Source organism: Pygocentrus nattereri, chromosome 17 (assembly GCF_015220715.1).
Source record: "Pygocentrus nattereri isolate fPygNat1 chromosome 17, fPygNat1.pri, whole genome shotgun sequence".
Classification (NCBI taxonomy): Eukaryota; Metazoa; Chordata; class Actinopteri; order Characiformes; family Serrasalmidae; genus Pygocentrus; species Pygocentrus nattereri.
In genome coordinates, this window is record NC_051227.1 from 10163372 (window position 1) to 10174367 (window position 10996).

Consider the following 10996-nt stretch of genomic DNA (forward strand, 5'->3'; position numbering starts at 1 on the left):
TCATCATCACAATATGAGTTTCCACATTAAACCTGGAGTTAGAGATCAGATTACTTTATAAACACAGGGCCACAGAAACGTTGTTACATTGCCAGCACAAATCATTAGAAGCGTAAAGAAGGGTTGAACCCTGCTGTCCCCTATAGGGGACTAATAACTTACCCATTAGGCTAAACAGCCAATCACAAAACCTGTCAATTAAGTAAACTATATGCACAAACATATTGGGTTGCCTACACATTACTCCTACAGGAGCTTTTTAATGACATCCCATTCTAAATCCATAGGCATTAATATGGAGTTGGTTCCACCTTTGCAGATCTAACAGCTTCTGGGGTGATTTCTGTAAGATTTATCCATAAGAGCATTTGTGAGGTGAGATGCTGATATCGGACAAGAGGGTCTGGCTCACAATCTCTCTAGTTCTTCCCGAAGGTGTGTGATGTAGTTGAGGTCAGGAATCTGTGAGGGCCAATTAAGCTTCACTACACCAAACTCACCCAGTCAGGCCTTTATTTGTGCACTGGGGCTCAGTCATGCGGGAACAGGAAAAAAAACAGAAAAAGGTTCTTCCCCAAACTGGTGGAAACACAAGGTTGAAAGTGTACAATTGTCCAGAATGTATTGGTGCTGAAGCTTTAAGATTTCCTTCACTGGAACTAAGGGTTCTAGAACAACCCCTGAAAAACAGACCTATAGCATTATCATTATCCCTCCTCCACCAAACATTGCAGCTGCACAGTGCAGTCAGGCAGGTTATGTTCTCCTGGCAACCGCCAAACCCAGACTTGTCCATCAGACTGACAGACAGAGAAGCGTTATTCGTCGAGTCCAGTGGTTCATCTGATAAAGCATACAATAAGGAGAATAAATCCTGTGACATTTTTGTTTATTTTTATATTTATTTGTTTTGACCCCCCCCACCCCCCCCCCCCCCCGACCCTGACGGAGAAGCAGCTTAGAAAATGGATGGATGGATGGATTTAATTGTTTTGAATAGCTTGTACTTAAAGGCCATTTTGACCACATGTATGGATAATAATTTAGTCTGAATTTCTCTACAGATTGGTTGCAGAATAGTTTCAAGATCTGATCAAATTCGTAGTATGTTTCAGACATTTATGGCCCAAAATCTGATGAAAATGTTTTTCATTTGTGTTGAGTTGTCGTTGTTGTTGTCGTCATTGTTGTCATTCTCTTCTCAATTCCCTTTGTCCTTTCACTCAGGTGGGATGAGGCCCAACACGTTGGTTCTTGGTTTCTACGACGACCTCCCTCCTCAGGACCAACTCCAGGACCATTCGTTCCACTCGGACCGATCCCTGGATGACCCTGCCCTGGCTGAGGACCAGGAAGACCCACTTTTCCACTTCCCGCCTCTCAGAGGAAGCGTTCCGGAGGACAAAAACAGAGGCGAGGCTTGGGTCGGGAAAGCCCTGGGCCCTCAAGAGTATGTCTCCATCATCGCTGACGCTGTGAAGATGCTGAAGAATGTAGCACTTGCGCGCTATTTCGGACAGTTTGACCGGAAGCACGCCCTGCAAAGCCCCGTCTTTGTGGATGTTTGGCCAGTCAACCTCTTGCGCCCAGACAGCAGTTCGTACGTGGACACATGCTCCCTGTTCCTCTTGCAGCTGGCCTGCATCCTCAACATGACCAGGTCTTGGCAGAAGGCCAAGCTCCGCCTCTTTCTGTGTGTGGAGGTGGGGCGAAGCCTGAAGGGTGCCGAGCAAAAGCTGAGGCTGCTCCTGAAGGAGCTGAGGATGAAGGCGGATATTTACATGGTACCCTGGGATGAGCAAGTGGCGCTGCACTGGCAGAGGCAGCACGTGGGCATGGCCATAGAGGCAGAGCCGGAGAAAGGGGAGAGGGACGAAGTTCAGAAGGAGGACGAGGAGGAAGTGGAAGAGGAGGAGTACGCGAACAGCTTCCCCAGTAACGCCGTGAGGCTGTCGGACGATTACTTGCACGCTGTCAACCGGCTGATCCTGAACCAGCCCCGCCCCCCACCTGCCGTGCGCTTCTTGTATTTGCCCCGACCACCTGCTGACACCAGGCGCTACCACAACTATCTGTGCCAGCTGGAGCTGCTGAGTCGAGACCTCGGACCCACCCTGCTGATCCACGGGGTCACCCCTGTCATCACCACTGACCTTTGAAATGTGATCGAAGAACACTCCTTTTCCTTTTTTCCCTACTCCTCCGACCTTCCCAGAGACAATCTTCACACTGCTAAAACGAATTATATCCCAGCAAGTGAAAACATCTCGAATGTAGGCGATACGCGGTCGTGTGCAAAAGTTTTGGCGCCCCTAGTCAAATGATGTTTTGTCAATTTTTTAAGCAAAAACTTCCTCAGAACACATTTCTGCATATTTCAGTACACAACTACTGTTGAATTTAGCATATTAAGAAACATTACATGTGACCTGTGCACAAATTGTAACTCATTTAAAAAAAAAAAAAAAAAAAAAAGTGATGTCCATGCGAGTATATATGTCTAAATAGTCATTTAAAAGCATTGGGTCCAATTTCACGGTAGTTTTTCAGACTACATCTTTCAAAAAGAAGGTCTGACTCGATCTCAAAAATCTAAATTATACTGATGAAAAATGATAATATAGATCATTCAGCGACATCCTTGACCTACATTTGCAATCAAGTTCTGACCGAGTTCTCGTTGAATTTTCTTTGAACACGTAATGCATTAGCTCGTAAACTTCTGATTCATTTATTCATGCAGGTCTGTAGCACAACCGACGTGGTGACCTGCTCTTTTGCACATTGTGTGCCGTTACACATTTCAACCAAAGAGGTCGCCAAATCCCCCAGACTTACTTAAAAACCTTGCAAATCAATAGAAATTGTGGACTAGAATGTTCCATATTTAAGCTAGTAACTTATTTCACTCAAAGCCAACAATCATGTCATTTGACCAGGGGTGTTCAAACTTTACACAATCTGTTTACAGACACCTTTACTTACATGAAGTAATCTTATCAATAAAAATGACCCTCCTGCACTGGCAAATACTTTGAAGTATTATTTATTGAAAGAATTACTATGAAAATGACCTGCAATGGCAGTAATTGATATTATTACTTAAAGTAAGTAAACGTATCTAGAAATTCTGAATGTTCGATTTATGCAGATTTGTTTAGATATATAAATTAGATATAGAAATACTTTAGATATAAAAAAAACTTTCACGTTTTCACAGCTGCTTCCATCCTGTATTTAAAGAGGGAGGGGCGGTTCTGTTTACCTCCATCGGCCTGCTTTAGTCCGGGTTTTGGAATGCAGAAATGCTTGTTCATTCCTTCGTGACAGAAAGAGAGAGGACAATGGGAAGATTAAGAGATTGGTGGTCTGTGTTGCCAAATATTTCACAAGGATGCTAACTATTGGCTTTTCTTAGCATCCGTGGATTATGATGTAAATGTTAGATGTGGATTGCAGCCAACAGTGCGCTCTTCAAATCGTTCCCTTTTACTTCGTTCCCCATCCGCCCTTATAAACAAATTATTTAATATATTTAATATATCCCCATATGCTCTCACTAACACTTTTAATACGGTATATTTCTACTGTACTGCACGAAAATCAGATACTAACTTTCATTTGTTTTATTTCCAGCCATCAGGTACAAGTTGTTTTTATAGAAGCTTAACAGCTTAATAGTATTAAATGGTTTAAGTCTTGCTTTCAGTTCTCTAGGAATCTGCAGGGATGTTTTTCCTCATTTCACAAAGTTCGGTCTTAGAAACTGGCATTTTCTGCTTCTCATTATCAAAACACATTCAGCAGTATTGGGGTCTGGGGTGGTCAGTCTATTGTTTACACTAATTTAAAACATAGCTTTAAATAGTGTTTACCAAGTCAGCCAAGCCATGTCTTCCAGGTGGTTGTTAGATTTTTTGAACTTGCTTCTTCATAAAAATGAATAACTTGTACTTAATGGCCATTCAGACATTTGCACAACACTATATATATATATATATATATAATGTGTGTGTGTCAAAATCTCATCTCAATTTTTCAGTTTTTGACAATACAATATTTTTTTCTTTTAGTTTTTTACATGATTTCATGATGATTGAACCAAACGAAACAGCCCAAAATGGCTTGGAAAAAGTTTGGTTCCATTGACTTACATTAAAGATAAAGTATGTATTTTCTTTCTCCTGGAAAGTTAGCATTTTGGAGATATAAGGTTTTGGAGATTTGGTGAGTTGGGGTGTGTGTGTGTATTTGTGTGTGTGTGTACAAGAAACTGAACTGTCCCACACACAATCCCCAATTTGAATTCACTCCTGGTGTTCCAGGGACCTATATAAGTAAACTTGGTACATATTAATACCGTAATGGGGATTTTGCTGTGTATGTTGGGTCAGAGGTACGCAAACTGGACAGAACTTCAACTGTCCTCTAAAGGTACAGTATTAAGACAGTATTTCCTCATCAGAACACTATCTGTGTACCTCCAGCAATCTCCTGCCAGCACTAGCAGGCTTGTCCAGTCAAAGAAGTGCAACTGTTATTTATGTGCTTTATTTATTTATTCGTCAAGTGAACGAATGACCGGTGGAAAAAATGAGGCAATCTGCAGCAAAGCCAAAATGTTTGTATATTATTATTATTATTAATAATAATAATAATAATAATAATAATAATTTGATATAAAAGTTAGACCATTTTTAACAGCAGATCTTTGAACCCTCTCCATTTAAAATGGATAATGTACCGCACTGCTGTAATCACAACATTGTAAATATGGCAGTGCAAATTTTGTCTTAGGACCCAGCTCAAAACATCAACTCTAAAAGTTCGGGATAGTTCCACCTCTGAAATCTGATTGGCTGAATCAGAAGTCATGCTATACTACTTGATGTAGGCACATTTATGAGTGCACAATTCAACAAAATTTTATATTAATGTACAGATATTAAAAAGTTTCTTGTATGGACCGTGAATGTAGTACTGATAGTTGAGGTCGAGCAAATATATGTATTAATCATATTGAACATATGCTACATAAGAACCCAATTTTGCGTAATCCGAATGTGTTTGTGATAAAGTGACTAATAATTGAAAAGCTGGCAAAAATATGGTTGTGTTTGGTGTAGCTTGGAGTCCCCATCACTGTGGACAGGGTTCGATTCCCCACCTGGGCAGGCACACCAAGATATACCATTGGGTCCTTGCGCTAGACTACTAACGCCACATTCCCCTACATCTGTAACGTTCCAATTGTAAGTCACTCTGAATATGAGCGTCTGCCAAATGCATAAATGTATGAATGTACGAAATGTACGAACATATAAGATCCATATTTTAAACTTTAAACTCATTACTATCCGGAGTAACAACCATAAATGCCAAGACCAGGGCCTGCTCTGCCTCAGTGGACCTCAGAAGGTGATGAAAGTCACCGCTGTCCACCATGTCCACCATGTCCTTCTCAGTTTGTGTGATTTTCCCATCACAATTCCTCTCAGAGAACATGGACTTTCTTATAACTGCTGCTGGAAGAAAACCTTGTATCTCCATTCTCACTTTTTTTTTTCAGTTTTTGACATAATTTGAAAACGCCTGTTGCTCTTTACATTGTTTGTAAATTTCATGATGAACGGACCGAAAGAAACGGTCCAAAATGACTTGGAAAAAACTCTGGTTCCATTGACTTCCATTAAAAGTAAAGTAGGTTTTTTCCTTCCCCTGTAAAGAAATTAGGTTTTCTTCAGACAACAGCGATATGTTTGCTTTCCATACACTGTAGTTGTGCTGATGTGGTCCCATATTTTAAGCAGCGCTCTATTTTTTTAATAGGCTTATCCAGCCCAAGTAGTTGCCTATTGAGCCATCAGGCAAACAACTCAAAAACGTTGCTCAACGTGAATGATAAACCTGCCTATTCAGATACGAACTTCTGTATATTGCAAATAAAAAAAAAAAAGTTATGAATGTTTTGACCATAATCAGCTGGTCACTTATATCCCCAATGCCAAAGTTACTTAAGCTGCACTAAAACCAGGCTAAAATATGATGTTTGTGCATTGCGGTGAGTTTCCCTGTAAAGCCTGAACTAAGAGTTTTTCAGACATCATGTGTCTTCATGTTAACGCTACTTGCACAGGCTCTAAAACAAGCGTCCAGCTCGATGTTTAGGTCTCAAATGCAAAGTCAGGTTCTTGTAGAATTCTCTTTGCAGTCATCAGTTTCATCCACTCGGGGAAGAGGTGCACATCACAACCCATGTTACAAAATGGTTGTGAATGCAGTTACACTTTTTCGCCAGAGAGGTCTCCAAATCCCCAAAACGTACATTGTGTAGCTTTGATAGTAATACTGATGGTCGTAGTTGACAAATTATTGTTAATCTAAGTGTCTCACTCTGTGAGTCGATAGGTCATCCTCTCAGCCACAAGTTGGCAAATTCACTTTAAATAAATAACTACGTAACTAAATAAATAGTTGTGAATCTGTATAGGTTGGGTTGTGTTTTGTACACGACTCCAGTGAGTCGAATGTCGTATCTTATTGTCTGGATTCTGCCTTAAGTGATATGCATAGTCTATAACTGGATAAGATAAAGGAGTGGAATAAATGCAGCTTTCTGATGGTACTTTGTATCGTGGTGCTTTCTATACTATAAGTACTGCTGACCAGTACAGTTCAGTGAGATTCGGAGCGTCTGTGGTCCGTTTTTTTATGAAATGTTCATGCAGTGTAAGCGCTACAAAGTGTAAATGCTCAAAATAAAAGCCAAACACTTAACGACACTTAACAGTATTACCACAGAAATTGGGACCATCAGGAACTGGCATTGCGAAATTTACGAAGTCGTGAAAGATTTAGTTTGAAGTGTTTCTTGATCATTTGAGAAAAGTCTGAAACGTTGGTTGCAACTCTGGAACTGAGTGTGGTTCTGCCATGGCCGGTCACGAACCTCAAATTTTAGCTAAATAATTGCAAACAATTGGAAAACTTTTCAAAAAAACTTTGTCTGTTTTTGTTCACTGTACGCCACTGTGAGAGTTCAGGCCTAAAGTGGCCGATTAGTCATCTTGCTTCATAGCTCAAAAAACATTACTCATCACCGCCCCCTAGAGGAGTGTAGCAGCAGTGAGATCCAGAGTTGCTTTAATTTAATAAGACCAATACCACGTTTCAACACATGCAGTTTGTTTTATTTACATACATTTTCCTGAAGCCTTCTTTGAAAAGCGAATTGTATGTTTGTGATGTAAACAATCGATTGTGAAAGATAAAAGGTGAAATAAATTTTCAGTCAGCTTTATTGACTGATCAGGGGAATATGTATTAGCTGTGATGGGCCTAGTCGTGCCGTCTAAGCTTACTAGTTAGTGGTCTTAACTGGGTACTTGCCTTCATCCTAGTTTCTTTTTCATACAGATTTACAGATGCTTGCGTTTTTCAGCTGTTAACACATTCGTTTTGTGCTCCGTGGACTCGGTACAATATAGACAAAGCAATAAAACCTCATTCAAGTAGATTTTAGAAGTTTAGAGTAGACGTTTACTGGAGCTTCACTCAGTTACAGGCTGTTAAATAATGAATGATGTTAGTATGGAAGAAAAATGAGCTGCTCTTTTAGATTTTTAGATTTCAGCCGTTTCATAGTAACATGAATAAACACTGGCTGGCTCTGCGCGTTACACCACGCTTGGTGTTTGTTTAGTATGTTTCTTTTATTTCTTTCACCTTGAAGAACCAGCTGAAAAACACTGGGGAGCTGACTGGCAACAATCAGCCAGTTAACAGTAGTGGTGGTTAAAGCTAACTGTTAGCCATTTAGCTCCTTAGGGAATTTTTGATTGCCAAGTGTTGGCCAATATTTTTCTTCTTGTGCAGAAGTGGGAAAAATTAAGGGGGGGAATTTTGTCCAAGTCTTTTTTTTCCCCCACTTGTTTCCCAAGGGATAAGGAGGATAAATTGCCCCCTCCCTTTTTCGGAGCTGGCATAAGCATGCTAGCTGTTAGCCACTTAGCTTCCCAGTGTTTTGGTAAGCATGAAAAAAGGGCGCCCCTGCTGGTCAAAGGCTGTGTTTGGTTTGTTTTAGAGGCAGAAAACATAAACAAAGTGAAATGTAGACTCTTTAATCTTCTCCACAGCTTTCGGACATTAGAGCTGACTGTTGTTTTTTGTTTGTTTGTTTGTTTGTTTGTTTTATAATATCAACACTAATACCAATACCTTTCCATTGATACTGATTGCTGACCAGAAATTATTATTTTTTTAAATCTTCTATTCATGATTTCAGTGTACAAACCTGAGTGGGTGTGGCTTAAACCAGAATGTGGGTATATATGCTGACCATGGAGAAATCCTGAAGGGCTGCTGTACCAAGGCCACGCATGCGGAATGTAATTCTCGACAGCCAATCAGGAGTCTAGATTTTGGAGCGAGCATGGAACAGTTCATTTCTAACACTGCTAAGAAGCTTCATTCCCAAATAAAGGAACACTGGAAGATTCTGATGTATAATCCCATGTATATGGTGTTCTAGTGTTCTAAATTAGGCCTCAGCCTAATTAAGTGCAGTGAAGCTTCTTAAGTGTTACAGTCTTTCCTTTTATTTTAAGGGTGTTAATATGATGTCATTTACTTCATAACACAGCTGTTGATAAATACTCAAGTATTGCTTTATATATACATCATGCATGTTTATGACATTCCTGTGAAGGTTGCCTTAAATATAGTGTTGAATTCTGATATGCAGACGTAGATTTCATATACATATGCAGGGTTTAGGTTTAACATGGGAGCTGAATGATGTTGGGAAACTCATTTCGTCTATAAAGTCATCACCGTTACGGATGTCCGTATCCACTCTGATTGTGCCGCAGGCCTTAAAATATGAACTTTAGTGTCTTAAAGGAGCGATTTGGGGAGAAATTTGGTGCTTTGGTTTTCTATAAAGGTTCTGTTGAATGTACGAGCCCAAACGATCATGTTCAGAACAAGAAACTAGACTGCATTTTGGTGCGTGTGGTGAAAAATCTCATTCAACAGTAAAAGTCCGTCTTAAAACGGAAAAATGGTTTTTATCCGTAAAAAATCTGTAGCTCCTTTAATGATTGAGACCAAAGTGTGATGTGAGGTATTTGTAGTGATCGTCCTTGTTCCTGTTTACTAAAACTTTTTTGTAAAATGCAATGTTTAGAAAGTCTCTCTCTCGTCTATGGAGGCATCCCTTCCACTTGCGAAGACACTCAGATGTGCTTGTATTTGTTTCGATTTAAAGATTGTTTTAGAAGCTCTGTAAAATATGTATGAGATTCCTGATGTTTCTAATTCTGAGTAAAGAACATTTTGCTTACCTTCTGTGTTCAGTTGCTTATTTTGGATTTCACGCCCGACTTTGTCACCGATTTTTGTTGGTTTGCTTCGGCTGGTAAAGATGAACGGGGTGTTTCCGTTTTTTTAAGAAAGCATGAATTTGCAATAGAGGAGAATGCAGAACAAATCAAACAGCAGGAAAGAGACACGACCGGGACTAAAGAGGGAAGAGTGATGGAAGGAAAGAGTGTCTTTAACGTGTGTGTGATTTTCCTTAAGGCCTAAGCTTCACCCTTCAGCTTGCTGCAAGACTCTATGAAGCCCAGTCGGGCCAAGTAGAGGATATTTTTTCTGGTCGCAGTACATCAAAACTTTTAATTACTCTCTTGAAATAGTGACTTATTCTTTCAAAACTCTTTCTCAAATGAATGATATGTTCTCCAAATTTTGACTTTGATGATTTACTTTCTCTTAATATTGACTTAATATCTCTAAAAAACTACATATTTTCTCAATATACTTATCTCAAGAAAATGACTTATTTTTTCAAGATATTGTTTCTTAGTTACTTTTTTCTCTATATAGTTATGATCTCAAAAGAATGGCTTATTTTCTCAAAATACTGAGTTAGTATATCAAATTAATAACTTTTTTCCAAGTAGTTTCTTTAAATAGTGACATTTTCTTTAAATACTGACTTAACATCTCAGAATAATGGCTTTCTTTCTCAAAATAGTTACTATCTTAAAATAATGACTGATGTTCTCAAAATATTAAGTTAGTATCTTAAAATAATGACTTATTTTCTCAAATTATTGAGTAACTTCAAATAAAGACATTTTCTCAAAATTATATTAGTGTCTCAAAAAATCTGATTTTCTCAAATTGTTTACTTCTATATCTTGACGATGAGTCATTTTTTTCATTTTTATCTTAATGACCTATTTTCTCAAAATAATGAGTTTATATCTCAAAATGATTTGTTTTCTTGGTATCTCAAATTAATGACATTTTCTCAAAATTATAATTGTCTCACATTATTGAAATAATGACATTTTATTTGAAATTTTATCTCCTTTAGTGACTAATTTCCTCTACTGACTTACTATCTTGTAATTATGGCTTATTTCCTCAAAATATTGACCTGATGTTGAAATAATGTCAATCTCTTATAATGACTTGGTGTTTCATAGTACTAAGTTATGCTGAAATAATTCGTTTTTCTTGAATTTAATTACTCATTATTTCAACACAGTATGAGAAATATATTTCAAGTTTTTTGTCATTTTGAAAAGTCAATATGTCATGAAAATAAGAAATTATTTAGAAATTCTAAGTCACAATTTTGACGTTTACTGCAGCCAGAAAGGAAGAAAAACAGGTCGTTTTTTCTTCTCTATGGGCTTCAGTAATGCTCTTCTCAGACCATGTCAGCAGGTCAATCCACAAGTACATAAGGTACTATTTAACTACTTAAGCTTCAGCGGTGCACACACCCTTGTTGTTGTTCCAGCCAATGAATTTCACTCATGATGTATTAGCTATGCATGCATCATATCTGGGAAAGGTATACATCAGTCAAGCTTCTTGCTCATGAGCTCAGAGTGTAGACTTTCAGCTCACATCCAAATCGAGTGAACAGTCAAAGCAGCTGCAACCATTTTTATACATAGACCCCCATTTTTAGGGCCTT

The 10996-nt window shown here is 38.7% G+C and overlaps 1 protein-coding gene across 2 annotated transcripts in view; it reads left to right on the forward strand.

Moving 5' to 3' along the window:
- The window catches only part of zgc:153039 (uncharacterized protein LOC767698 homolog), a 110555-nt gene extending 107523 nt beyond the window's left edge, over nt 1-3032 (forward strand). For both annotated transcript variants that reach the window (XM_017685881.2, XM_037546903.1), the window contains one exon: nt 1228-3032. In XM_017685881.2, the coding sequence (XP_017541370.1) occupies nt 1228-2159 (932 nt within the window). In that variant the 3' untranslated portion in view covers nt 2160-3032. The remainder of the gene's footprint in view (nt 1-1227) is intronic.
- The last annotated feature ends 7964 nt before the right edge of the window (nt 3033-10996 follow it).